A 26596-nucleotide genomic window follows, 5' to 3' on the forward strand; every position below is an offset into this window, starting at 1 on the left:
TCACAGTCCGGAGGTCAAATCTGACACGATTCCACGGTCCTCAATTAACTCTCGAGTCATATGGCAAGAGAAAGCTTCTCAGGAATGACTAACCAAGGACGTAAAGTCAAACGGCGATCAATAACGTCATTCTTGGTTAGCAGTTCACGCCCGAGCAGGGCGAAAGCGATGTAAACGGCAAAGGATTAAAAAATTAAAATCGGATGTAACGTGAAAAAGCGCAAAGATTGCCGAAGAACTGACAAACCGTCGGCCCGACGCAGCTGCCGGCCTTTTCGATTGCATTCTAAATTGAACGTCCCCCGACAACGCCCCCGAACTCGCTAAATTGGATGCGAAATCCGCCTTCATCCGGACCAACAGGTGATGCGTCCTAATTTGCAGTGCTGCGACAATGGGCTGGAACACGAATCCTGAACACCGTAAGCAGAGAGTTTTGATAATCGGTGCCGGAGCGGCAGGAATGGTATGAATTAGTGGGCCCTTCGTCTAGTATACAGTCGTGAAGAGAGATATGCGCATCTTTAAGCTACAAAGGAAACTTCAATAACCGTGTTTATCTAGGCATGTGCCGCGACGCTCGCAAAAAGGCCCGAAAGGTTCGATGTCACCGTTTTGGAAAAGAATTCAATACCTGGCGGACTGGCAATGTCCTTAGCAGTGGACGGAGAGAAATTCGGAGCGGACTGGGCAAACACAGGCGCGCAAGGAGGAACTCGCATGTTTCGGCACAGCTATAAGTTTTTTCGAGAGTATGGCTATGAACCTAAGGAGGTGCGGATACAGCTTTCCTTTGGAAAGGGGAAAGATGGATTCTGGACGAATATGTTCCCGACCCCTCTCCTGCAAAGGCACCAGCACGAAATCGAGAAATTTGGGAGGGCTTTGAGAGCAGTCCGCCATTTTCCTTTTCCACTCTGGATAGTCCCCCTGAAAAGATTTCTTTGGCTCTTCGGTCTCAGTAGAGAGTTCGGTTACAGGATCGTCTATCCAATAACGTCCCTGCTGATGGGAATCGGAAACGAGGCGGAAGATGTCCCATGTGGTATTCTTGTACGGTTGTTTGAAGATCCGGAAATGAAAATCTGGGACTACGACCCTGTTGGGTTCATGCCCGCACGTCCGCCAATGTTCGCATTCCCGAATATGACCCGTTTCTATATGGACTGGGCCTCCGGGCTTCGGGCGAAGGGCGTCACCATTCGCCTTAATACACAGGCAGTCAAGATTATCCAACGGAATGAGCGTGGGATTATCGTGGAAACTCGACAAATGGACGAGGACGCTCGGGTAACAGAAGGCAGCTTTCATGATCGAAGCATGACAGAAGAGTTCGACAAGCTAGTCCTATGTGTCCCCGGAGACGAGGCGAAGCGGATTCTCGGAGAAACAGCCACATGGAGAGAAAAATGGATACTTGGTGGCGTAAAATATTACGACGACATCACAATAACACATTGTGACCATAATTACTTTGAGAATAGGTATGAACCCCGGTTCAAAGAGGAGCTCTGTGCAAAGCCTCGCACAAAGGAGCAGGAGGAACAAATCAAATTTGCAAAGGGGGAGGCCGGCATCCAATCCGGCTTCCGTCCGTCATATTGTACATTCTCCTATCACTCAAGACCAGGTAAGAACGAACTGGCATTCGACTATTCGAATTTCCAGTATCAGTTCCTCCCGGAACCTGGCTCCGGCACGCCGCCGATTCCACTTGAACGCCATGTGTTTCAAAGTCGATTTCTGGGCGAAAACCTGAAAGGTATCTGGACCATTGACCAAATAGACGATAAAGCGGTGCTGGAAAGAAGGTGGATACACCAGCCATCTCAGGGTTGGAAGCATTACATCAGGGTGCTTCCTTACTTGAGATATATCAACGGGAAAAACAACACCATATATGCAGGCGCTTGGACTTTCGCCGTAAGCTTCCTGTTTTATCAATGACTTGGTGAGAGCCTGATTCTGACGCCAGCTAGAACATGCATGAGGCTGCTTGCATCACTGGGATCGCGGCAGCGGTCCGATTGGGAGTGGAATATGAGTCGCTAGATGACTTTGCCGACAAGCTTTTCTCGTTGTATCTGCGGGCTGCTCATGGGAAGACGTTTAAGAGAAAGACTCCCGATTGGTTCACTCGGCGTCGCGGAAGTGCAGCCACCAATAATTCTGGACCCGCGTAATGACCAAACCACGCATTGAGTTTGATTGTTTGTGTGTGGTGAAGCCAAGGTGGATGAGGAGGACATTCGCATCCCACTTCCGGAAATATATTACATTTTCGGGGAAATCGCTTGTTCACTCCGTCATGATGGCATCTGATGGACCTGGTTGGTTCTCTATGTTCTGTATATTCGGCTCCAGACTCTGGGTGCCCGATTCCCCATTGTTCTCAGTTCCTTGTGACACTCCGGCTGGCTGTGATTCACTTGACGGAAAGCTCAGATGTTTCCAATCCTCAATCTCCTCTGTAATGCATTTCAGTCGGTCTCTAATACTTTCCACCGCGTATGTTCCCAATAGTAATCTCAACGGTGGATAAGAACAATGGCCCAACTGCCAAACTAACTCTGCGGCCTTCACCGCACTCGTAGGTTGCTTATCGCCCAACCACTGTATCATTCTTCTAGCATGAGACGCCGGTACTGTGGGTCCACTATACGGAGCACTGGCGGGCTTAACCAAGAAGTGTCCAAACGCAGGCAACGGCGAAGTCAAATAGGTCTCCGGAACGGGGATGCCAGGTAAATTATCAAAGTCATCGCGACGAATATGTCCCGGTTCCACCAATGTGCCCTTAATATTGAAACAATCAATCTCATACAGCATACTTTCGATTAGCCCTTCCACAGCATATTTCGACGCACAGTATGGTCCCAAGCCAGGCACGCCCAGTGCACCAGACGTCGAACTAAATATCAAATACCGCCCGGCCCTGCGCTCTCGAAAATGCGGCAACGAGCACTGCACAATGTTCAATGTGCCCATGAAATTGGTTTCAAATTGATTTCGTATGTCATATTCCTCCTGGTCTTCACACGCCCCAATGACGCCGTACCCAGAGCAGTTGGCGATTACGTCGATCCGGCCGAAGTGGGCGATTGTCTGGTCAATGGCGGCTTGTACGGTCTCTCGAGCGCGAACGTCGCATAGCAGGCCAAGGCAGTTTCTGTTCTCGGTCTGCAGACGCGCCATGTAGGCGGGCGAGTTCTCAAAGGTGCGGCCGACCGCTGCGACGAGGTCATTGTGAGCGAGGGCGGATTTCACGAGGGAACGGCCCATGTGGCCCGTTGCGCCGAATATCTATAATTTAGGATTGAATTGAGCACATCGCTATAAGAACTACGTAGCGAAGGTGGGCCGACCTACCAGCCAGACCAACTGTTTTGGTGGGTTCTGTGGCCCCGGAGGGTTGGTTGTTGGCGGAAGTCGAAGCGCTGCATCCCGCGAAGTTTGCGGAGACGGTGCGGGTTTGGGCTCCTGTGAATGATTTTCCATAGATAAAAATAGCTGTGATACCTGGGATGAAAGCTTTCCGATTTTGATCGGATTAAAGGTTGAGATTGAGGCGTGTTGAAGTTCAGGCGCTCGCAGAGAATGGTCCCCGCACAGTGCTCTCGGTCCCACAATGAATTCATGTGTGGAGGACAAACTATGGAGGTGCTGGAAAACAACGTGGAATATCAGGGCACTTTTAACTACGTTTCAGATGCAACAGCACCGCTGTTCCTTGTCAATAAGTAACAGCAAGTATATTTCATGATATCCTCGTCTCTAACGATCCCGGTCATACAAATATTGACATAAAACTCCCTGGAAAAAGTAACGCATGCATGCACCGAGAAATCCTAATAGCCTAAAAAGCCCATTGGCAACCTTAGCTTGAGGGTAACTATCGGTTCACTTCTCTTCGTAACCTCCCCGCTGCCGTGGCAGGAGCCGGCTCCGGCCAATTCCCTACGGCATCGTCAACCTCTTCTAAGAATGTCGTACTGTTGTGAATGCATGTCCCGGCGAGGACGACTCGAACACCGGGTGTGCTCGCATTCACTTGGGCTACCATCTTGGCCTCTTCATAGGTTGTTCCACCGACCATGAAGATGACAATGTCCTGTGGCTTGTCCCGAGTGTGGCCGCCACCTTCAAGGAAGGGATACTGCAGCTCTTTCAGCCGTCCTTTAATGAGGTTTTGTAGAGTGGCTTCCAACCGCGGAGAATGCTGCGTATATACATTCTCGACGCCTTTCAGGCCCTTGAAGCGATCACGAGCCCCAGTCAAGAAGGAAGCGGATTCGAATAGATCTGAAAATCCTCCCGCAACCGGAGGAGCTTGAAGCGAGTGGTGATATGCTAGAAGTTTTGGAATAATATTGATCCTGTGAGGAGGGACGTCTCCGGCGGCAGTGAGCAGATCAATGAGTACCGGTAAAGCATTCGATGGCTGCTTCTCATATCGGATGGCATAGAGGGCGACTAAACGCAGCTTATTATCTACTGTAACTGACGGAGATTGGATGAGTCTTTGGAGAGCCTGAGGAGACAATTAATACCTGCACGAGGATGTATAGTAGAAGGATACTGTCACTGCCAACCTTGAGATCATTGGAATGATTATCATTGCATGCAAGACTTTGTTCCAATTCGCTGACATCAAGCAGATTATGTTCTCCGACTTTCCTGCTCAGCTCTCCAACAAGTGTGACATGCTTGCTAACATTCCCAGACAACTTCCGGAATTCCGGGTATTCTTCGACGAAGCGCTTCATGTCGGCAATAGACTCAATACTCATATTGTTTTTCGTTTTCGACTGATATTGCTCAACATAATCTTTGATGCTTCCACCAAGGTCACCAAAGTTTAGGTACATATTCTTCTTGAAAAATGGGTCTTGGTCTTGAGACACAACAATTTCCTTGAGTTCTGGACGAATATCTGGGACCTCGCTTAAGTCGACCCTCCCGTTATTAATACCGAGCAGTTCATGTACCATCGCTTGATATGTCCATTGGTTCAAAAGAGGTGTGATGGGGTCGTCTCTGCGATCTAATACAAGTAGGATTGGAGGTGTGTCGGACTTTCTGAAATTAAAGAGTTGCTCTTCCTGGGTGAGCTGGTATCGAATTTCTGTAGCAAGCTTTTTGGCAATTAAGCTATTCTTCTCATATCGAAGCAGAGGCTTCAGCTTAAGCGACAACAATAGCGCGATCACGCCCTCTGTTGTTCTTTGCAGCGCATCTGAATTCCACATGTCAGGGGTATGGCTCCATATCCTCTGCTTCGGGAAGCCGATATTCAAAGAGCAGAGATCCGGGTTGATCACCAAAAAATCTGCAAAATATTCTTGGACCGCTTTTACAACCTCGTGGTCGTCTGCCTCCGCAAGTCTTTCGAGAGAGGACTTGCGAACGATGTTGCTGAAGTAGATATAGTACTCGCTGTACTTTGGCTCTCGCAATTCATCAATAAGATACTGGATCGAGTCCGGAGACGGTCTGACAAAGCATAAGCATTTGAGATGTCGCATCTTCTCCCGCGACTGATTGTCAAGGCGATCGATCAAATAGACTTCATTGTTAAGGAGGGCGGATTGGGTCGTGGCGCTGGATACAATGTGTACCTAGTGTATCGATTAGACCAAGTCATAAGGGATAGAAGGTCATGCCTCCCACGGTCTCACTATCAAGCAATAATATCTTCATTTTAGCAGCAGAGGAACCGGGCGTTGATGAGTCGCCTGCGGACACCATCTTGGATATGTATCCGGAGACCGAGGCGACAACGTCCATGTCCGGCGATTTCTATTCAACTCCCTTGCACAAAGTAGAATCAAATGCCAATCCTGATATAAAGTTCCCTGATAATCCTGGGTTTGAGAAGAGCAATAACAAAAGACCGGTGAGATTGTTGTTTCCCACCTCTTGCTCGCGCCAGCTCCTGGTCGTTTAGAGCCCAGCTGAAAGTTATATCACGTGATGGTAAATGGCCTCCAGAAATCCACCGGTACGTCATTATTTGAATAGCGACCACAGGACATACTCTGTATGGAGTACATATGCACTTCTCTATACTCTGCATTCCTAGAATAGATGCAGGCTTTCATTCACGCAAGTAGCGGTTTAGGGGAGCACGAGATACAAAGATATAAAGGGTTGGAGAAGATCGGTTATCGCCCACTATCATTCAGGATTCTAGGAAGTTGGCTGAATGCCCTCTTACCAGCACGACGAAGGCCCTGGATCAGATGAGCTCTAGTTTTCTTAAATAACTATTTAATGTGGTATTGTTAAGTACTGCGTGAATGATTTTCAGAAGCTTCTGAAGGTCATTCTCATGGCTGAACTGTGTATGGAGTACTTTGTATATGCTTGGGGAATAGCACAATTATAGCTAGAAAGGGATGTTAATTCACAGAAAGTAGTGTTGATATCAATGAGCTCAATACTCCATATCTGATTTTGCCAAATAGTATTGTGCCTGGAGGAACACAGCTTTTCTGCAGGTTGCTCGTGATGCTGTTGGTGCAGCTGTAAGACATCCAGGTTTAACCCCCACAGAAAAATTTGTTCTTGAACTGAGGAGCTCCAAACCAACATATTTATCCTTTTCATTAAGAGCAACACAGGGTATCAAGCTCATTCATTCGTTCCTTTCAAACATGAGCTTGCCAGCCTTCGTTTTTGTCTGACGTTGCAGCTGGTCCTAGCTGCACCGACTTACCTGGGATAATTGCTGAGGTCCAACAACACCCACAAGATGCTGCCATACATAGATACTCGTTAGTCGACTCGCAATTACCTTTGAAAAAAAATAAAGACAATGATGATATACTAATAGATTCACTCCATAAAAGCATTTATTCCGCTCTCTGAGCTTACTGGTGCCTCCATTGATGAGCGTATGTCAAAACCAAGCTGATACGACCACGTCCTCCAGTCTAACATCTCACAGTAAAGCTGGTAACCTCCTTCCTTCTCTCATACCCCCTCGCTGCGATTCTCAAACGACTCCCCGACTCGCAGCCATGGCAAAAGAACGCATTCATTGTCCTTGTCTCGATATTCTACCTCGTTGGCCTCTTCGACCTCTGGGACGGCCTCCGAACCCTCCTCTACAATGCAGTGGGAGCATACGCGATCGCATATTACATTGACGGATCCCTAATGCCATGGATAGGCTTTCTTTTCTTGATGGGGTATATGTCAATTAGCCATATATACCGCCAAATCGTGGCCGAACCCTCCGCGGTTGACATCACTGGTGCGCAAATGGTGCTGGTGATGAAACTCAGTGCGTTTTGTTGGAATGTGCACGACGGCCGTTTGCCGGAGAATATGCTCTCGGAGGGCCAGAAACATGCCGCTATTAGGAGAATGCCCAGTGTTCTGGATTTTGCGGGCTACGTGCTGTTCTTCCCTTCGCTCTTCGCGGGACCTGCGTTTGATTACGTCGAGTATAAACGGTGGATTGAAACAACTATGTTCGACCACCCACCTGGGGTAGACCCGTCAAAGGTACCCCCGACACGGAAAAAGAGAAAGATACCCCGGAGTGGTCGTCCGGCAATGTGGAAGATGCTGCAGGGGTTACTCTGGATTTTACTTTTCATTCAGTTTGGCCCGTCGTATGGCAAGTCCCGGGTTCTGAGCCAAGATTACTTGGAATGTGGATTTGTGAAGCGTGTTTTCATCCTGCACATGCTTGGCCTTACCGCTCGGTTCAAATACTATGGCGTTTGGGCGCTGACTGAAGGAGCTTGCATTCTCTGCGGCATGGGATACAACGGCTTCGACCCTCAAACCGGGAAAACACACTGGAATAAGCTGGAAAACGTTAATCCATGGGGCTTGGAAACGGCTCAAAACCCACACGCGTATCTAGGCAATTGGAACAAGAATACTAACCATTGGCTCCGAAACTATGTCTATCTACGAGTCACTCCAAGAGGCAAGAAACCAGGTTTCAGGGCTAGTCTAGCGACTTTCTTAACAAGTGCGATGTGGCATGGGTTCTACGCAGGATACTATCTCACTTTTGTCTTGGGCGCGTTCCTCCAAACAACAGCCAAAAGTATGCCTAACTCCAGATCTTCAAGCATTAATCTCCCCCATCCAAGCGATCTAGTCAACCCAGTGCACTAACATTCCCCAGATTTCCGCCGCCACCTCCGTCCTTTCTTCCTCACAACAGATGGTTCCAAGCCTACTCCGCTCAAGCGTTACTACGACATCCTAGGCTGGCTAACCACCCAGCTGGCGCTCTCCTTCGCCGCCGCCCCTTTCATCATCCTGCAATTCACCGACTGCATCACGGCCTGGAAACACGTCTACTTCTACGGCATCATCGGCATCGCATCCTCGCTCGCGTTCTTCGCCAGTCCTGGCAAGAAATTCCTCGTCAAGAAGCTCGACGCCAGGAATAAGGGCCTAGCCGCTGGAAGAAGGGACGAGAAGAAAGAACCCGCCCAGCCGCCGACGCTGGGATTGCCGGATGACCCGGAGCGGGAGTTCGATGAGGCGGTGAGTGAGATTCGGAGCGAGATTGAGGCGAAGAGGAGAAGGGGGAGTGTGGTGAGCATGCCGTCGGGCCATGAGTTGAAGGTGTTGATTGAGGAGAGGTTGGGGAGAAAGAAGAGGTGATCCTGTCATGAGCGTTGGAAAGCATGCGTGCGTGCATTGGCGCGCCTGATTCGTTAGTTCGACGGTGGTTTGCATATATACTCGGTAAAGGATCGAGCTGCAGAAATGGAGTGACTCGGTCGAGAGTATGTTACACAGACAGCAGAATAGACGCACGTTCAACCTATACGCCGTACCTCGTCATTGAAAGCGACATGATAATCAATCCAAACTGCAGGATATATTGTTGGATGTACCGTGCTGCTCGAGCCAAAGAATTCTTTTTCTACATACTCCGTACTCCAAAGAAAGGCCCAAAGTGCCTCTCAGCATAGTTAAAAACAAAAACAAGAAAAGAAGACTGCGAGCCAAATAGTAATGTCCTCCATTCAAATATGAAGTTAATATTTGACAACCCCCCTAAAAACGAACCCTCCCACTCAATACCAATTAAAGACCATCCATAATGTCCCACATAAATTCCAAGCCGAAAAGGGGAGAATTTATACCCTCAATAACCCAATAACCAAAGGTAGTTAGCCGCCGAGGCAGCAAGGGGGGAAAAAAAAAGATAAGGAATAATACTTCCAGACACTAGACAGGCAAGTGTTGTAAAATATACTTTGTACAGCGAGAGGTGTAGACATTTGGGAAGTATATAACAGCGATAGTTTGAAGCTGTGGAAGTAGTAATAATAAAAGCTCCCAAACACACAAAAACATACAACAAAAAGCCGAACCATTTTATAAGGTCGTCAGAAGCATTAAAGTCAAAAAAAAAAAAAAAAAAAAAAGTCAAATATCGCTGAATAAACGAAAAAGGTCTATTAAATAACCGAGCAATGACGCCGTCGTAAGTTCATAAGGGGGTGGATGCGAATCCGGCGCCCCAGGAACGGATTGGATTGTTTATTCGGTCGTAGGTTCATGTATAAAGAAAGCATAAAAGGCGTAAAGTCGTACGGTCGAGGACCGAAAAGAAATCGAAGCTTTTTTTTCTGTTATTTTTTGTGGTTCTCAAATGATGTTTTTAGTTCCCAAAACAGATAGAGTAGCCTAGTAGCGAAGAGGTTAGAATTGAGTTTGACAACTGGCGGAGGGTAAACTCACAATTGTAGCAATGATTATAAGGCCTACTGGTGTCATAAAGCGATTGAGCCTTCGCCACCATCGGGCATTCTCGTAGCGAATTTGGTCTATGTGTTTGACTCGGTTGTTGAACGTTCGCTCGACGTCCGGCTGGTCGGTGGTGAATTCCTCGTTTAACGGAAAGACTTTGGGAGGAAGTGGTAAGAAGGCAGCCACGAACCACGCTGTAGAAAAGTCAGTAACTTTCTATCAAATCATTCGTAACACTCTTTGCGGACAATAAAAACATACTTAATGGCACCAAGAAGCCTAGGCAAAATAAATAAATTTGAACGTTGCGCCAGCCTATTATACCCTCCGCGCTCTCGTCCAAAGAAGGTGGGTTCCAAAGAGACCTCCGAACGGAGCCTGTGCGATGATCTGGAAATAGATGTGGTGACCAATTCGCAGGAAGGTCTTCTTGGGAAGGGGTTTTTGGGACGTTCCTCTCGCTCTGCTGGAACCCACCAGCCCAATGTGTCCTGGGATCCCTCGTATCAGCAGTAGGCAAAGCTAATCGAGTGTCGGTGTTCTTCCTCGGTCGAGATCGTGTGCGGGATATTTCTAGAGGACCCAGATGGGCGGCGGGGCGGGCACTCGCAGCCGTCGAAGGGCGGCTACCCTCAACTAGAGACAGAGCTGATAATTGGAGCCCTGCGCCACCGCTGCGATAGTATACTTTGGCCCAAGTAGGGATGGTGTTGAGGATGGAGCTGGCGCTAGAACCTGGTCTGCTCATCAATCGAAAACTGTCAAATCTTGATACCATAGAACGATTACTCAAAGATCCAGATCGCTTCGTTCGCAGCAAGCAAGGCTGAAGTTGGGAAAGGGTGTCGGCTCCTTCGTCACTTTCGGATTGAGCCACGAGCCGAATTGAAAAGTCGGAAGGGCGACCCCTAATTGCATTATCTCCCGATGATTCCGTACTAGAGTCCGTTTGGTCAACCTGGGGCGAGGCACTGGCCGAGCTCAATGCTCTTTCCGCCGACCATTCAGAGGGCACAATTGACAAGAGACGGTTTCTACCCGGTTGATACCTCGTTAACTGTGATGATTGTGAGGGTAGTCTCGACGAGGATCCTTCCGCTAACGAACCGGCGGACGGAGGTGATTGGATGGTTGGATACTTCACAGGCAAGCCGCTATCAATGATCGTTTGGATATCCGAGGGTGACTGTCCGCTCCGAGTGGATGCAGAAGCCGTCCGTGTATGTGTCGAGCCCCCTCTTGAGAGCGCAAAAGACGATGTAGATCGGTGCGTTCTTAGAATAGCACTAGGAGGGTCCGAAGAAAAAGATAGTGACTGGTTGCTGTCTCGTTCCAAAAAGCCCGAATTTTGCTGTTGTGGACGGACATACCGTCTGGCTGTCCCAAATGTATTGGCGGAATATAACGAAGAATCTGAGGCGCTTTCCTTGACGTAATAAGGCGAGGAGGTCACAAGTGGCATAAAATTGGGAGATGAGCTTTCCAGGGGAATAACGTTTGGGCTCGAAGTCAAGCCCAGACGAACCACATTCGGACTCGAACTGCTGGTCAGGCCCGAGTCAGACTGTTCTGGCGTCGAGTCGTCCTGCGGTACGGTCTTGATCGTCGTGTTCAGCGGTGGAAGGCGAGTTCGGTCACTGCTTTCAGATTTTTCGTCGCCGGCCTCGACGGCCTCATCGATGACGGGAGTCGCCAGGTGTGGTATGGAAGTGTTGCTTGAGTTTTGGCTTTCACCCCAAATAAAGCTCGACAGGTTTCCCTCCTGCACCAGGGTGGAAAGCTCCGAGACACTTCCACCGTGATCCTCGGGGAAGTTTCGACTGGCATATTCCGCGCTCGAGGGGGAGGTATCGGTTGAGTCGTTATGGAACGAAGCTGAAACAGGGTTCGATGTTAGGGGTCCGCCATATTGGTTGTCGCTAGGTGTGGGCAATAAAATATGCTCCGGTTTCGTGGGATATGGATCCGTAGAATAGATGTCAGCTTCATCTTCGGAAGATTTATCCATAACGAGTCTTAACGTTGACGCGGGTGGGCGTTCGTTGCTTTGAGACGGAGTTCTTTCATGCAAAGGCCTTCGACGTTTCGAAGATGGGGACAGGGGCGGAATAGACAATGACATGGTGTGTGAGGGATCTGTAACAAGGGCTATTATCTCATTAAGGTTGCCAAAAAAAAAAAGGAGGGTAATATAATAATTAAAGCAATATAAATTAAGCAAAGTCCTATTTTGCCAATAGCGAAAAAAAAAAAAAGAATGATTGTCTAGATAATAAAACTGCTTGGTTCGCCTTTTTCAGAAAAGAGTGTCAGCAAAGAAGCCGTGCAATTGATGAAGATCAGTATCAGGGAACGCAAATTGATGCTATTTTCATCTGGCTTTTCGGCTTGTCCAGGAGTTCAAACGAGGGACTGCAGATAAAGTGTTTTATCCGGGCGGCAAGAGAGCGAATGATCGATAAAATGAATGGCTAAAAGGCGATTAAGACAGTCATTATAGCACTAGGGGCCAATTATCTATTTTAAAGAATGAATGACATGAAGAACAAGGAAAAGGAGAGACAGAGACCAAAAAGACCAAAAGCACAAAGCAACAAACAGCCGAAAGGAAGGGTTGCAGAAGGGGATCGCTGGCTGGAGGGAAGTGAAAGAGACGGCGAGGCGGACTTCGCGAGCGACGTTGGGCGAAGGACGGTGGGTCGGACGAAACCACGGCACCATGCCGGCTCGGGCCTAGCGCGGCACCTGAAACGAGGCGGTGATGCGCACGGTCCAGGTCACGTGGCATCAGCTGTTCGGGCGTGGAGTCGGAGAATCTTCTCTCCGCGCCCTTGAAACCGTGGCGCGTCGCGAAGGGGAAGGAATCGGCGGGTGGGTGGCTGATCGTGAGGGCGGCAGGAGCTTTTTCGGACGCGAAATAGGCCTGGCTTCAGGGGATCTCTGTGATCCTTTTGGAAATCTCTGCTAATCGTAGTAGGAGCGCGTTGGGACTCTTGAGAAACACCATCCCAGCAGCCCTAAGCGAGAATCCTTGATTTCTGTTGAGGGGTGGATGCTTGTTCAGTCCCAGAGCCCAGGCGTCGGATCATCTGAGCAGATCCTCAACCTGGCGATTTCAAATCCTGAAAGTAAAGTCTCCTCATATTGCAAAAGAGGGTGCGTCTCCTCGCCCAGCAAATGCAGATGCAGCCAGGCCATTGGAGAATATGTGGGTATTCTGCGCATTAACCATCAAGTTTCTCCCTGATGGATGTCTCGAGGCAAGAACGTTGAGCGCCACTCTTCGCTGTTCAGTACGATTAGGGAAGAAAGGGGGATGGGATTATGCCTCCTAGTTATATAACTCGCGATATAAATTCAATCCTGCCGTTAGGTTACTGGGATACGCATGTCACCTCTCACAGTCACAGGCTAACCCCCTATTGTTCTTGACTGGGCTTTCTAGCCCCCTAATATTCGGTCACATATCGGCATCTATGAGCCGGAAGTATATATACAGATCCTAAAATCCACCCCGCGTATGTATGTTCGAGTTGTCCAGATAGCTTGGATGCGCACGCGTAATGTGACTGCATGATTCGAGTTAACAAAAACGAAATAAATTAATAACACAAGGGATGTGTTATATGATATCCGGCCAGAACGGCCGGCTTCCTTTCCCTATCTCTTTAACTTCGAACGCGTTCGAAGGTACAAAAACCCACTACATGTCCAGTTTAAATCCACCTGGCTGTAACCTCTCAAAGACCAAGGAAGGATCATACTCCTCCTGCGCCTTGCGCAACTTCTTCACGTTCTCGGCACCGTAGCTGGTGACCGGCTTCTGGTATGGAGCAGCGTAGTTCATATAGATGTAATCGTGTAGAAGGCCCTTGGACCTAGCAAATTCGTTCGTCTTCTCAAGAACCCGGTCAATTGTCGAAATAACAAGCTGGTCGTCAGCAGCGTTGGACCATTGGAAGCAAAGGTTGACCACTATTCACTAGCGTCAGTATCGTCGTGTCATTTTACTAACAATGGCGAGCTACTCATTTTTTTTTTTTTGTTTGGGTGGGGGAGCTTACATATAAGAGGCCCATCGTCAGGACTTACACCAAGCGCATTTCCACCTCTCTTCGAAAACTTAGAGCTGATGGAGGGAGGAATAGGCTGGAATGCAACAATGGGTGCGAATGCCTCTTTGGCGGACATCCGGCCTTCTATGTTCTTCACTTCTTCCATAAAAATGTCCACCATGCGATTCTGTACCTCGGCGCTATTCCTATACGTAACGGTGGTAAACTGCTGGCGAAGACCGGGTGGTGTACCCTGTCCAAGCTCAACGGCAAACTGTGTCATATTGGTGATCCGGCTAGTGTCTCTTGAGGGAGTGTATTTTAGTAGGTCCGCGAAATTTGTGGTGAGGATAGGTGGGTTCGCTTGGGGTTTAGCGTAATCAAAGATGACGGTGGAGTACCAGTTTCCTGATCTATGGATAAAGGAGGTAATGACAGCGAGGTCTGGGTCATCCCATGCGTTATCGTTGAACGAGCTGAGCCCGCCATTAATCGCTTCTTTAGCCTCGACAGGGTAAACACGAATTCCACCCCAGAACTCGCCGAGAGGGTAAGTTTCGAAGTCGAATCGGAGGACAATACCAAAGTTATTTCCGCCACCGCGAAGGGCAAAGTAAAGAAGTGGATGAGACTTCTCATCTACTTCCAGGATATGGCCGTCAGCCATCATGACCTATGCGAACTATCAGCAATTATCCGAGAAACAACAAACTCTAAACGCGCATAAATATAGTTTGATAACATACATGAAACTTCAAGACGTTATCGCAAGCAAACCCTCCACGTCCAGAAATGTATGACATTCCACCTGACACACGATCAGTAACCCGGGCTTTTCTTCCGAAGGCATCATACTTGAATTGAAACCTTACCGCCGAGGGCCAAACCACCAACGCCAACAGTGGAAGCGCGGCCTCCAATAACCGTCAACCCGTACTCGTCAAGGTGTCGATATACTTCAGCCCAGGTGGCGCCGGGGCCAACCGTGGCCACCTTCTTATCTTCTGACACTTTGATATCGTTGAAAGCACGGAGATCGATAACAATGCCTTCCTCAGTATTCGAGGCACCGGGGACATCCGAATGCCCTCCAGAACGTACAGCGAAAGGACATTGTGTAACGCGAGATATCGCAAGGGCCTTTGCAACAGATTTGGGACTCTTGGCTGCCACGAAACAAGAAGGCGACAATGTCGATTGCTGCTGAGCCCAGTAACTCTCCTTGTTTGAAGTATATGCACCAGAGCCAGGCATCTCAACCTCAGAAGGGAGCACACGGCGTAAAACTTCGGTCTGTTACCCTCAAAAGGGGGACACAGTCAGTACATTCTGAATCGTACGGCTATTGAATGGATGACATACCGCAATAATACATCGCGCAGCTACATTCCCTTCGAGGTTATCACCACTTGGTATATCCTTGACATACTCCTCCAAGCCCAAGTCCTTTATCATGTCGTCCAATGGCCGAGGAATATAGCTTTGGGCTTGAGCACTCATTGCGGTTGCCACCAACGTGATGGAAGAGAGAAACCAAGTTGACAGGGCGTGAGAACGCATGTTGCTTGATTAGTGAACGCGCCCACACACAAAGTTAACGCCAATGGCGTGTGATTATGATCTTCAGAGAGACATGTACAGGCGGAGTAGCAACCACTCCACCAAAAAGACAGACAGTATGAAGAGGCAACAGAAATGAAAACCCGGGAGACACCTGGCGTAAATAAATCGTTGGAACAACAAGAGTCCAACCGAAAAAAAAAAAAAGGACTCGAAAAGAGCGAATAATGCAGCTAGCCCACACTGTAGAGGTCTAGAAGTTGGTAGAAGAGGGGAGCACAGAGCGTCGGAAGATCCTCTCTTCCCCTATCTGTCTCCCTACCATTTCTCTAGCGAGATATACCGCGAGATTCCCTCGCAAATACCATGTCAGACCACGTCTCCAGCAGAGGAAATTAAAGTCTCAACTGCGCACCCGCCGTAATCCCTGTCGTCGACCAGCACCACGAGGTTGCTAGCCGGGATGTCCCCATTTGCCAACCATGATGGAGAGAATCTCACCGCTCCTGCTTCCACGCTGGCCCAACCATTGGCATGGCGCATGGAGAGTTCCTTTATCGGGATTTAATCTTTGGGACCACTTGCCGTCCTCACAATGCAGAATTGTCCGATTGATGGCGGCTCTTCGGTGGCTAACGTGTTCCTGCGCCTCGGGGAACAAACAATACCCCGACAGCGACAAGGGTATGGGTTCTTGCGAATCCTGTCACTTGAGAATCATAATTCAGAGCATAAAATCAGCACAGAGAAACGTATGTGCGGAGTCGTGCACAGAGTACAATATCAAGCATGTTCATACGACAATCCGCCTGGCAAGGTCTCCCATGTCTCCGGCCTGAGAAACCCGACGTTCGATGACAAAAAATTCGCAGCGTGTCGGCCATCAGCGATGCCATGCTTCAGGTTGATTTGTGTGTATGACGGAGCATGCAGGCTCGGAACAATCTTGGAATGGTCTTGAAGCGGGTCCCTCGCGTGGCGGAAGCAAGCATCCTTCCAATATGTTCGGGTTGTGGGACGTTCGTCCGCTCGTTTAACTATTCGCCTACAGTATTCGCCTGTGCTTTGAATTTGTGTGGAACAAGCTCAATTTTACCTAGGATTTCGTCCCACTAGCGAGCATCACGATTAACATCATATTCTGGCTGGATCAAACTGCAAAAGACGAGGGTCCGGAACCGCCCTGCGAGGAATGCGACTCTGTCCCCGCAGCTGCGTTGGCCTTCCTATGGAATCACGGGGAAGTTTGGAAGTGGAGCGCGCTTGGCGATGACCAGGAGCGGGCGCTAAGCCTAAAGCACAGGTCCATCGGGCCGCCTTAGAGCCGAGAAGTCTCCCTCGGGATCTTCCCGACTGCGGGAACCACCAGAATGGCACTATGGCAGAGTGGTTATTGCGTGAGCCTTGAACCTCTCCAGACGGTGCAACCCCAGCTCATCCCTTCGGGGTCAGCGGTTCGAATCCGCTTGGTGTCGTGGTTTTTATCCTTTTATTTTTTTACCTTCACGAGAAACACCAGATATTTTGTAGTGGAATAAAACCCTCTCACTATTTCCTTTCCGTTCTGTCCCATCATTTGGGCCCTCAGGAGTTAATAAACTCACCGCCACCAGAGACAATTCGACGCCCTTCGGGATTTGGGCCCCGTTAGTTCCATCAGCGAAGAATGCGCGCTTTATCACAACCCATAGTTACCTGCTTTTCTCTTCCTTGCCGCCACATGCGGACAGATTCTCCAACCTCTTCGTCCAATCAGGTCAAAGTCTTCAGTGGGTCGATTTCGCAAGGCCAGAAAGGCCAGCACTTCACCCCGCTTTTAGCCCCTCTGCAAGCGATGCGATGCAAACGGCGATATTCCTTACTCCGTACGGAGTATAAGTTCCCAGATCGATTGTCGGAAACGGCACATGAGACATTTAAGTGGGTTCTCTACGAAGACGTTGTATTATCTACAAGAATGATAGCTTCCTGGAAGTGTTCCAGAAGACAGGCTTGTACTCTGTATAGAAAACCAATGGTTTAAGAGAGCGGTTCACAGTACTTATTACGGAGTACATCTGCGACCATGCGGACTTTACAAGGAACCGAGGGCTAAAATTAACAAGACTTTTGTTATGGCAAGCAGGCAAACCACTGAAACCCCTAGGATTTAGATAATTTGACTTGCTCTTTTATTTAATATACAGTGCATAGCCATCTCATTTCTTTCTCCCTTTCTTCTCCTCAAATTAACGGTACGGTGGATTCACCGTATCCCGGGATTCGATTGAAATGCATGTGGGACCCAAAAAAAAGGGGAATTCAAACGTTCACACATTTCGAGGCGCGGAGTAGTTGCACGCGCAACCTTAAAACCTAAATTCCAGAAACATAGCCGAGAGGTCAGGCAAAAGCTCTTTCAAGACCATGCCATTTGGATATATCTTTTGTAGAGATAGGGTTCAATGATTCCGAAAACTGGGAAGGTATCAAACTGATCATTAGGAAACATTAACTAACAATATTACGATCATATTGGTGACAGTATTTTCTATAGTCGTCATTTGTAGAAAAGACCACGGAGGAAATATAGGTAGCGAAGCGGGAAGAACATCGTTAGCCGGGGATTATCCTCTCAGTGCGGATCTACAGATCACTTGGTTAGCCAGAGGTCTTCAATTTTGGTGCACATTTTACGTTGGCCAAAATACCTGATGTTGCGTGGTGACCAGCACTCCATTCTTGGGAGCCAGGCTCTCTCGCGATGAAGAGGTATCCGGACCCCCGTATACGGTTGTTACGTGTCGGGTGTTGTTCGGACTATAGGGCTGCATTTGGATAGAATGAAACTTGCGACTGTTGGCCCACCCGGTATTGCTAGTGGTATAAGCGCCAGCGCCTGTAGGTCTGGAAGTCCTCCGTACGAATCGTAAAGATGGTAGAGAACCAACGATTATTGCTACCGGAATCTCTTTTAGCGATGCAAAGTGAAACTTTGTGAAAAGAATGAAAGCCTGGAAGACTCAGGAGACAAGCTCCGATGGAGTAACCGGGGAGTATTTACCAGTTGTCGACTCAACCGAACCCCAGAGAGCTAGCCATAAGGCGTTGGGGTTTGTAACTCTGGTCTTTGAGGTAATCTGGACCAGGCGAATAGTCGCAGTGATGGTACAAAATATACCGACGGAAAATAGAGCGCCAACAGCCAGTTTTCGTCTTGAAGACATCTGTAGTCCCCATATGAGCCGTAAGGGAAGAACCATAACTAGTTTATGGGGCCAATCAGTATTTTATAGTACCGGCATAAGGAAATCAAATTCGGAGAGATCGCTCACTTAGTAGGTCGGTCGAGACATCAGATGCGAAGGAACCAAAAAAATTGAGATTTCGCGTGATATTATCAACAGGGCTTGAACAAAACGCTTCATCGCAAAACTGTGTCAGTGAATGTCAAGTCATCATCCATAAACCAGTAGACTTACTGCGCAGGTCCTTTTGGAGATTTGAAATTCCACCACAGGCAGTGAGTGTGGTAATGAAGGAGAAGAGAAATGTGATGGCCGTATAGACCAGAACAACCAGCCAAACCTTGAGCTGGCGTGGTAGCCCGATCATCAAGCGACGGTAGAGTACAAGAAGACCAAATTTGACAGACCAGAGCAGAAAAAGAAATATCAAATTGTTCACAAAAAGGAGAAGTATGAATCTTTCTTTATCTTGAAGGGCGGTCGGGTACTTCTCTATGAGACCGAGATTGACGGCATTCAGACGATAGAATAGAGGCATTGACACAAGCAGCATAATCTCGTACACCAGGTAGAAGACGAAAGCGCTGAGCATGAAGACACACTCCAGGTCCCTTAGTCGGTTGTGCTTCCATCGTACAAATATAGCCAGTAGGTAGATGAGTGTCGCGACGCAAATGAGAACGAGGACCACGGAGACGAGCTTCGGTTGTTCGATGATTATATCGTACTGCGCAGGAGTGTTGTTTCCCGAGAAAGTCTTATTATTGGCCATATTCGTGGACATTTGCTCAACGTCCATTCCAGTCCTCCTTCCTCGAGAGTCCCAACGACCGAGTACCACAGAGCTTCTCAGATTTCTTCAGACATCGCGCTAATCCCATAACAACAGACCCAGTCTCTAGTCGTGCGAGAGTGACAATGAAAGTGGTCCTCTGGAGCCGACCGAACCACAAAACTGGGACTCTAGTCTTGCAGTTATATATACGAAAGGTCGCTGTCGCGCTTCGATGCGGGGAGAATGGGTCAAGTGTGAACTGAACAAGGGCAAAAATTGAACTGAATCTGGAGCCCGTAAAAAGAAAAAATGGATAAATTGCCACGAGAAAGCCATCGCCAAACTCCCTTCAGAGAGGATCTGCGTTTCTGTTGGCTGTCATAAGGATTTGATCCGCGTTAGTCGTCATCGCAACAAAAGGGACTGGGGTACTAGTGAATTCGCGAGGCGGGTTGGCGCTTTTGGAGGCTCAACGCTAACAGGGATTACCACTTTGTTTTGTTGCAGGCCCTCCCTTGAATTGGTTGGCGCTGTTGCACCTCCCTTTCGGTTCACCAGCGTGGAAGCGAAGATGGGAGGTCCTCAACGCTCTCCCGGCTTTTGAAAACTCCACTAATGCAAGCCTGGAAAGGCGAATGGAATTTTTTTTTTTTGAACAAACCCAGGGTCTGGCTTTTTCTGGATTCTTGGGCAGTGTCCGCAATCCATAATCAGAAGTCCTCTTTTCTCCAGACACTAATCCTTTGAGTTTCAAAGGGTTGTCTGCAGAGAAGAACAAGATTGGCAGCCAAGGTTTGGCATCGTGCGGATTTCTTACTTTCCCACACGAACGGACTGGGGCTTTTAGTTCACTGGTTTGACTCGTTAACGTCTTTCGGCCTTTAACTGCTCTGCTTGGGGGCTTTCATTGACTTTGCTTGGAAGAGCTTGATCTGATCAGTTGCAAATCCGGAGTTTTCTTTTAAATCGCTTTGTTGCTTGAGTTGATGGCCCGACATTCTTGAGTTAGTTCACTCATCGCCCAGCAAAAGCCGCAGGAAAAACACTAGCGTTGAGAGCTGGCGATTAAGATTGGTATACGGAGTAGTTTGAAGCTAGGCAGGCCTCGGAAATCACGGAATCACGAGCGCAACTCCCGATAAATGCCTGCAAAGCATAGGAGCCCAGCAGGCACATGACTGCATCGCAGCTGTGTCCCCCCAGCCCCTAGCAATTGTTGCATTCCCCCCCACTGATAACAACCATGGTTTCCCCCTTCGCCCTGGTGAGGACAAGAGATAAAATCCATTGTGGCACCCAAAGAGACCAATTTAACCAGGGCACCCGGCACCATGAGCAAGGTTGTGATCCTCAGCTGGACTGCCCTGGCAAACATTACCTGAAGCTCGGCTTTCGAAACTGTATTTAAAAAGGACAGTTTCATTTTATACACACATCATCCTGTTGACAACAGCACCATTCACTAGCTACGCGAACTGCTAGTTGAAGCTCTGACGGCTTGAGTCTGCTCTGTCCATATCCGATGCTTGAGGTATGTCTTGGCGATATGTGTCGCGATTGAGCAATGCAGTGAATAGGGTGCAAACGAGATCTCAATTGACCCAACCCACTCTCCAGGCTGCGATCTCAAACTCATACCTTCACGATCCTGCTTACCGCTCTCCCCGATAGAGCCTGCTTCCTGAGGTTTAGGGTTAGAATAGGCTGAATACTCACCCGCAGAGTCCAGAAATCGATTCCAATTTCATTTGTGATAACAAGCGGAGGATGCCCTAAATTTTGGCACATCCCACTCTTCCAGCCTAAAAAAGGGCCGCAATTGTTGGTGTCGGAGTCCTGAACTTTTGATTGATTTTTGTCTCTCGACCTGAATTTATCGTCGTTAAAGGCCCGCCACCATATTTCACTTCCTTTGCCGCTACCCTCAAATTATGGTAATCCAATAGGCCAGCCACAGATGGCAAGCGGGTTTAAATAAATTCAGCAACTCTATAGAGGTGCCGAAGTTCGAACACGGATGCTTAATTCAGGAGTGTGAATTCCAATATATGGCCCGCTCCGTTGCGTGGTTTGCGAAAAGACTTGGGAATTGGACTTAATTCACTTGATTCAATGGATATTGCTGGATGATACTTGCTCATGAAGGGATTCCCTTTCCTTTCCAAACGGAGTACGGAGTACAGCTAGCTCTTCTCCCGTTGCGGGTCTGAGATTAGCCTGGTTCATTCCTAGGCCCGGCACCGTTCTTCCTCATTGTTAGCTTCAACAGCGTAGTGGAGGTTTGCTCTGCAACTACATCTCCAAAGATCGGGACTTGTGCGATCTTGCGCATTTTACGGAGTACATCACGGCATATCAAGTTGACGCCGAGTAACTAGGTCATGGGGTAATCAGTCAATCCCGCTGTATACATGGTGAATTAGGCAAGCTTGAGTCAACCATCCTGCAAACAAAAAGTCACAAGAGCCCACGCTCCTGATTGCCATAAATCATTTCGAGTGTTATCTTGTCCACGGCGGGAGATGTGGAGACTCTAATTTCCACGACCGGGGCTAAATATGTCCTGTTAGCAACGAGAACTTCCCAATTTTGAGGTGCAAATCGAAGAGGAGAAAGCGAGACCCTATGGGCACAGGTGTTCTCCAGACGAGGTGATGGACCTTGATCTCTACGATAAAGTTGCGTGTTTTGGGACATGGGAATCAAATATTCATTCGCCATTTGCTGCGAATGTTCGTATTTTGCGAAGGGGGCCCTAGGCGAAAACGTTCTTTGAACCCTTGGTGGTCTTTTGACGGCGTGGTTACCCCCTGATTGCGGCGGAACGACGTGGAATTGTCGAGTTTTCACAAGGATCAAGGTTCATATAACCTTTCCGTCGATCTTCCCGAATTCCTTGCTGAAGGGTGAAGTAACTCCGGAAAGCATCGGCGATCACACCATTCTTCCCTTGTAGGCAAGATCTCAAGATATTATTTCGATCATGATTCCCGGAGATCTGGGCAAAGGCACAAGCCAGAGTTATTTCCACACGATAAATCCCTTGGAAATTAGAAGGGCTGAAACCCGCACGGGGGACTGAGTATGATGCTCCTACACAAATCCCGGCTGATTCCTTCAATCGTGAATGTCCCAGTTTCTTCGCTGCATGCAGGGAGGAGCCCTGCCCAGGAACGATCCGTCCGTGTATGTCTCGTGGAGTCTTTGATTTATGCTTCTGCTCACGCCTTTGGCGTGTCCTCCAGGGTCGGTCTCTCGAGAGCCCTGGCTTTGATCTTTCTGTCTAGACTGATAGTCATGTTCGGACGAAACTGGAAAGCGTTCTTGAAGAGTACATTTTGTTCTGGAATAGAGCTTTGGGAATGTGGTCCCCTTCTGTCTCCCAGCGGCTGCCTGCTGGGACCAAGAGGCGTTGAAATAGTATCAGAATCGACCATGCGGCCTTATCGAAAGAGGAGCCGTCTTCTCATTTTGGCTGGAGGCTGCCTTTGACCAATGTTGACTCTTACCCAAGACCCCGACTACGATTCGGATTTTCCTTCGGCATGCTGTATCAATCTATTCTCGTCCATAAGGGTCTCAATATATCAATGTAGATAGCTGTGGCGGCTCTGGAAACGTGGGCGACTCGGCTTCACATTCTGTTGCTTTGCTGGTCCTGCTGCTATTGCATTCCCTACGAGGCCAAATCTTCGATGCAGGAAAAGACACCGGAATTTAATTCGAGGATAGGCATTGCGTACGAATTAAGTCTGATGCGGTGAGCTTACCCTCCGCCAATAGTGGCCGGTTGTCCATTGAGGCGAACATGGAAGAGCAACACGATCGGGAGTATCGAGTAAATTTTGATTGGTTGCAGTCCAGGCAGGATGGGCTCATGAGCCATGTTGGGAATTAGTTAGCTAACAACTCTTGCTCTGTACAGCGTATATCACTAATTTATCCATTCTCACAGCATGTTCAAACATGAATTCAAAAGTGTTGTGATGTAGAGATGATGGTGGATGCCCACAGAAATCAGTTCGCCGATAACAGGAAGCTCACGAATGTTTATTTTTAGCTCAAACTTCAAAATTTAGCTCCCCCTGATCCAGAGCTGTCGAGGCCTCTTACGGAATATGAAAGCAAAGAAACCTGCATATTCAATACCAATTTTGGAATTGAGGGATTTTTTTCCCCCAATTGTGCAGCACTGGCACTGCTCACTTGCTTAACTCGCAGCAATTCCTCATCTCATCCCTAGGAGAAACAACGCAAGGATGGGTATTATCGAGCGTGTTAAAGAGCTCTATTCGAAAAAAGGTACGTCGAGTTACCTTCACCGGCCGCTGGCCCGTTGATTTTCGCTTTGCGGGGACTGATTGACCGGCATGAAGAACCCGAGCCGTTGATCTCGACCAATGTCGCTGTCGTGCTTTCGGTAAGAAATTTCTTCGTTAACCTATATATTGGTTTTTGAGCTTCCTTATATCTCTCTCTCGCTCTCCTCACCCTTCTCTCGTGGCTTAGATAGCTGAATGACAACCAATCCTGGGATAATTCCTGGGAAACCTTTTCGCTCTTGAAAGCCCCAATATGGACATTGGCTCTGCTTGCTGCTCCTCGGAAAAGTAATAAGCTGGCTTAAGCTGACTTGAACGTTTCAGATCGCTTGCACTCTGCTCTATGTCGTGCCTTTATACATGTCGAAGGCTAGCAGACCTTCTCCGACCTTAAGTAGAGATGCGCCTTCTGTTATCAAATATCGAGTCCGAGCGGTCATGACGGCGTGTTTCATATGCAGTCTCGGCACTCTATATCTGATTGTTTCTAAGGGACATACCACCTATCTAGAGGCACTTCGATTCCTTGGATGGTGGCCGCTTGGACCGCTAGAAATCGTTAAATCTTTGTTTCTTACAGCTATCCTCTTTTTGGGATTCTTATTTGAACGAGGAATTGCGGAAGGCCAATGGAGAAACTGGATTCGATGGCAGTCACTTATTGAGCCTCTTACCGAATGGGCTGGTTGGCGGAATTATGTCGCTGTATGTCTAACATAGAAAACTATACTTCGCACAGCGCTCATGCTTATCTTTTACAGGGCCCTATTACTGAAGAAGTAGTCTTCCGCTCGATCATTGTCGCGCTGCATTTGATGGCAAAGATCTCCCCAACAAGCATCGTGTTTGTTTCCCCGCTTTATTTTGGGATTGCACACGTCCATCACTTTTATGAATTCAAGTTAACCCACGCATATGCGCCTCTCGGAACGATGCTCTTCCGCACAGTATTTCAATTCGCCTACACGACGATTTTTGGTTGGTACGCTGCTTTTCTATATCTGCGTACTGGGTCGCTCTTCGCAGTCATTGCTGTCCACTCGTTTTGCAATTGCTGCGGAGTACCTCGACTTTGGGGCCGTGTGCAAGTTGACATGCCAATTGAGCCTATTATTGTGAGATGTAAGGAGGATGAGGAGTTTCCAGCGCAGCGGGTAGAGCAGAAGCAGCTTGGTATCGGGTGGACTGTTGCATACTATGTTATTTTGGTTGCCGGAGCTGTTGTATTCTGGAGCCAGCTTTGGCCATTGACCAAGTCGCCTCTGGCATTGGCGTCGTTTTGAGCTGGATGTCAGAGGCCTTGAATAGCAAATGACAAAGTTGCTTACACCGTAGTGAGAATATAATTACACTCTTTTCCGTCGTACTCCGTGCAGATATTCGCATTGAGAAAGAAAAAATAAATAAGTAAATAAATAAATAAAAAAAAAGAACAAGGGTCCTGGAGCGTAATACGCCAGCATTGAGATCCTCAACTCCGATATCTCCGAGCGGCCGCAGTAACCTTAATTTTATATGATCTTCGGCCGTGAGTCCGCGCCGTCGTTCAAAAAAAAAAAAAATCCTTTGATATTCAAAGGCCATTTTGCCCCGTTTATTATTTTATTATTTTGTTCTTCTTTTGAAATTGATATTCTCCATGATTTTTGACAACCTGATACGCTGAATTGCAGTCAACACGCGTCATAAGCCCTGGCGATTCCCCCAAAGCCATGGCTGCCGTAACTTTCCTCAGATCCCGTGTACCCGTGTCCTCAATCCCTTTCGCCCAATGCGCTTCCTACTCTACTTCTCGCCGCATAAAAATTCCACCACCGTTCCCCGTCACGCCTTCTTGCCCGGAACCAACATGCGCATGTGCAGAGATGCCCAAGGGGCTCGATATCGACCACGAGCAGGATCTCAATGGAACAATGGTAGCACATTCACAACAGGTTGTGATTGCAACGGGGCAGACGGATTGGAGAAGTCGGATCGAAGAGGATGGACAGGATCATGGATGGGGACTATTAGCGAACGGGCTAAAGAGGCTAGTCAGTAGGGGCGGAAAATACTCTGATGTAGGTTGCAACGAGCTCGGAATAGAATGGCGGTTGGGATGACTGACATCGTTCACGGGAAAGAGTAGCCATATAATGGTGTTTTGATTACGAATTCCTCCTTTACGCCCCAGTGCGATCCGGCCTCCGAAACGAAGACTGCGTCTGCATTCTTATTTCCTAGCTTTAGATATATACCGAAGGTACCTATCGACGAAGATGGTCTAGAGAGATTTACAAAAGCGTTTTTACTACCGCTCGAGGTGCATCAAGCACACAATATCCTACCAGCGGAGAAGCGAGAGGTCATGAAACGAAAAACAGAGCTTCAATTGTCGTTTCCGGACGCGGTTGAATTAAAGCACTCTCCGACAATCTTCATCTGTGGCCATGGAAATAGAGATCGGCGATGTGGGATAATGGGTCCCCTTCTTCAAGCTGAATTTCGCCGTGTGTTGCAACACGAAGGCTTCTCAGTCAGCGTTGATAAAGTCGACGGCATGCGACATGCAAATGTGGAGTTGATCAGTCATATTGGCGGTCATAAATATGCCGGAAACGTGATTATATATCTTCCATCTTCTATCAACTCAGCATCAGATTTACCACATCCATTGGCCGGAAAGGGAGTTTGGTATGGGAGGGTTGAGCCGAAACATGTTGAGGGAATTGTGAAAGAGACAATACTGAAGGGCCGTGTTGTTAGAGATCATTTCCGAGGCGGCACTGAAGAGGCCGGGATTCTGAGGTTATGATTGCATGATAGTTAGTAATTATTGATAGACAGCGATGCATTTAGCCTTTAGATAGGAGCATTCTACTTATTCTCCCTGCAAGATGGATTAGGTGGATTCCGTATTCAGCCACCTATCTTATCGATCAG

General features: G+C 48.2%; 9 protein-coding genes and 1 non-coding gene across 10 annotated transcripts; 5 read left to right on the forward strand and 5 right to left on the reverse strand.

Moving 5' to 3' along the window:
• The first annotated feature begins 158 nt into the window (after positions 1 to 158).
• D8B26_000731 (uncharacterized protein) lies at positions 159 to 2550 on the forward strand. Its single transcript, XM_003071091.2, has 3 exons — positions 159 to 466; positions 565 to 1923; positions 1980 to 2550. Exons 1-3 carry the CDS (start codon positions 395 to 397, stop codon positions 2181 to 2183), a joined length of 1635 nt encoding a protein of 544 aa, XP_003071137.2. The 5' UTR covers positions 159 to 394; the 3' UTR covers positions 2184 to 2550.
• Positions 2299 to 3498, reverse strand: D8B26_000732 (uncharacterized protein; the record flags this gene model as incomplete). The annotated part of the gene is made up of 2 exons (XM_003071092.1): positions 2299 to 3303; positions 3370 to 3498. The coding sequence occupies 2 exons, from the start codon at positions 3496 to 3498 to the stop codon at positions 2299 to 2301; spliced, it is 1134 nt and encodes a 377-aa protein (XP_003071138.1).
• Positions 3499 to 3892: 394 nt separating this feature from the next.
• On the reverse strand, positions 3893 to 5916 carry VPS45 (vacuolar protein sorting-associated protein 45; the record flags this gene model as incomplete). The annotated part of the gene is made up of 3 exons (XM_003071093.2): positions 5671 to 5916; positions 4593 to 5618; positions 3893 to 4531 (listed from the first exon to the last, which is right to left on the reverse strand). Exons 1-3 carry the CDS (start codon positions 5785 to 5787, stop codon positions 3893 to 3895), a joined length of 1782 nt encoding a protein of 593 aa, XP_003071139.1. The 5' UTR covers positions 5788 to 5916.
• Positions 5917 to 6620: 704 nt separating this feature from the next.
• Positions 6621 to 9177, forward strand: ALE1 (lysophospholipid acyltransferase). The gene is made up of 4 exons (XM_003071094.2): positions 6621 to 6776; positions 6852 to 6896; positions 6950 to 8068; positions 8150 to 9177. Exons 1-4 carry the CDS (start codon positions 6755 to 6757, stop codon positions 8635 to 8637), a joined length of 1674 nt encoding a protein of 557 aa, XP_003071140.1. The 5' UTR covers positions 6621 to 6754; the 3' UTR covers positions 8638 to 9177.
• Positions 8150 to 12338, reverse strand: D8B26_000735 (uncharacterized protein). Its single transcript, XM_003071095.2, has 3 exons — positions 9997 to 12338; positions 9727 to 9929; positions 8150 to 9672 (listed from the first exon to the last, which is right to left on the reverse strand). The coding sequence occupies exons 1-3, from the start codon at positions 11855 to 11857 to the stop codon at positions 9634 to 9636; spliced, it is 2103 nt and encodes a 700-aa protein (XP_003071141.1). The 5' UTR covers positions 11858 to 12338; the 3' UTR covers positions 8150 to 9633.
• Positions 12339 to 13078: 740 nt separating this feature from the next.
• D8B26_000736 (uncharacterized protein) lies at positions 13079 to 15290 on the reverse strand (the record flags this gene model as incomplete). The annotated part of the gene is made up of 5 exons (XM_003071096.2): positions 13079 to 13710; positions 13800 to 14463; positions 14537 to 14598; positions 14663 to 15083; positions 15153 to 15290. The coding sequence occupies 5 exons, from the start codon at positions 15288 to 15290 to the stop codon at positions 13439 to 13441; spliced, it is 1557 nt and encodes a 518-aa protein (XP_003071142.2). The 3' UTR covers positions 13079 to 13438.
• A 1432-nt stretch (positions 15291 to 16722) lies between these two features.
• Positions 16723 to 16825, forward strand: D8B26_000737. The gene has a single exon. It is a non-coding gene; the product is annotated as a tRNA-Ser (tRNA).
• Positions 16826 to 17877: 1052 nt separating this feature from the next.
• On the reverse strand, positions 17878 to 19550 carry D8B26_000738 (uncharacterized protein). Its single transcript, XM_066123321.1, has 5 exons — positions 18812 to 19550; positions 18665 to 18751; positions 18394 to 18594; positions 18041 to 18288; positions 17878 to 17975 (listed from the first exon to the last, which is right to left on the reverse strand). Exons 1-5 carry the CDS (start codon positions 19374 to 19376, stop codon positions 17946 to 17948), a joined length of 1131 nt encoding a protein of 376 aa, XP_065979395.1. The 5' UTR covers positions 19377 to 19550; the 3' UTR covers positions 17878 to 17945.
• Positions 19551 to 23535: 3985 nt separating this feature from the next.
• D8B26_000739 (uncharacterized protein) lies at positions 23536 to 25038 on the forward strand. The gene is made up of 4 exons (XM_003071098.2): positions 23536 to 23654; positions 23729 to 23772; positions 23999 to 24379; positions 24436 to 25038. Exons 1-4 carry the CDS (start codon positions 23612 to 23614, stop codon positions 24955 to 24957), a joined length of 990 nt encoding a protein of 329 aa, XP_003071144.1. The 5' UTR covers positions 23536 to 23611; the 3' UTR covers positions 24958 to 25038.
• A 276-nt stretch (positions 25039 to 25314) lies between these two features.
• D8B26_000740 (uncharacterized protein) lies at positions 25315 to 26546 on the forward strand. Its single transcript, XM_003071099.2, has 2 exons — positions 25315 to 25734; positions 25803 to 26546. The coding sequence occupies exons 1-2, from the start codon at positions 25387 to 25389 to the stop codon at positions 26466 to 26468; spliced, it is 1014 nt and encodes a 337-aa protein (XP_003071145.1). The 5' UTR covers positions 25315 to 25386; the 3' UTR covers positions 26469 to 26546.
• Positions 26547 to 26596: the final 50 nt, after the last annotated feature.

This window comes from Coccidioides posadasii, chromosome 1 (genome assembly GCF_018416015.2).
Source record: "Coccidioides posadasii str. Silveira chromosome 1, complete sequence".
Lineage (NCBI taxonomy): Eukaryota > Fungi > Ascomycota > Eurotiomycetes > Onygenales > Onygenaceae > Coccidioides > Coccidioides posadasii.

Excerpts from the sequence above, each read along its gene's own strand:
- D8B26_000739 (XM_003071098.2), top strand. The coding sequence starts at position 23,612 with ATGGGTATTATCGAGCGTGTTAAAGAGCTCTATTCGAAAAAAG. Across the intron at positions 23,655-23,728 it reads AGAGCTCTATTCGAAAAAAG|AACCCGAGCCGTTGATCTCG; the intron begins GTACGTCGAGTT and ends ACCGGCATGAAG. Across the intron at positions 23,773-23,998 it reads ATGTCGCTGTCGTGCTTTCG|ATCGCTTGCACTCTGCTCTA; the intron begins GTAAGAAATTTC and ends TGAACGTTTCAG.
- ALE1 (XM_003071094.2), top strand. The coding sequence starts at position 6,755 with ATGCTGCCATACATAGATACTC. Across the intron at positions 6,897-6,949 it reads TGGTGCCTCCATTGATGAGC|TAAAGCTGGTAACCTCCTTC; the intron begins GTATGTCAAAAC and ends AACATCTCACAG. Across the intron at positions 8,069-8,149 it reads CCTCCAAACAACAGCCAAAA|ATTTCCGCCGCCACCTCCGT; the intron begins GTATGCCTAACT and ends AACATTCCCCAG.
- D8B26_000740 (XM_003071099.2), top strand. The coding sequence starts at position 25,387 with ATGGCTGCCGTAACTTTCCTCAGATCCCGTGTACCCGTGTCCTCAATC. Across the intron at positions 25,735-25,802 it reads GGGGCGGAAAATACTCTGAT|CCATATAATGGTGTTTTGAT; the intron begins GTAGGTTGCAAC and ends GGGAAAGAGTAG.
- D8B26_000731 (XM_003071091.2), top strand. The coding sequence starts at position 395 with ATGGGCTGGAACACGAATCCTGAACACCGTAAGCAGAGAGTTTTGATA. Across the intron at positions 467-564 it reads GTGCCGGAGCGGCAGGAATG|GCATGTGCCGCGACGCTCGC; the intron begins GTATGAATTAGT and ends GTGTTTATCTAG. Across the intron at positions 1,924-1,979 it reads CAGGCGCTTGGACTTTCGCC|AACATGCATGAGGCTGCTTG; the intron begins GTAAGCTTCCTG and ends GACGCCAGCTAG.
- D8B26_000738 (XM_066123321.1), bottom strand. The coding sequence starts at position 19,376 with ATGGACGTTGAGCAAATGTCCACGAATATGGCCAATAATAAGACTTTC. Across the intron at positions 18,289-18,393 it reads TTCGGTTGAGTCGACAACTG|CAATAATCGTTGGTTCTCTA; the intron begins GTAAATACTCCC and ends AGATTCCGGTAG. Across the intron at positions 17,976-18,040 it reads TGGTCACCACGCAACATCAG|ATCCGCACTGAGAGGATAAT; the intron begins GTATTTTGGCCA and ends AGTGATCTGTAG.
- D8B26_000735 (XM_003071095.2), bottom strand. The coding sequence starts at position 11,857 with ATGTCATTGTCTATTCCGCCCCTGTCCCCATCTTCGAAACGTCGAAGG. Across the intron at positions 9,930-9,996 it reads AGGCTTCTTGGTGCCATTAA|CGTGGTTCGTGGCTGCCTTC; the intron begins GTATGTTTTTAT and ends ACTTTTCTACAG. Across the intron at positions 9,673-9,726 it reads TTATAATCATTGCTACAATT|GCTACTCTATCTGTTTTGGG; the intron begins GTGAGTTTACCC and ends CTTCGCTACTAG.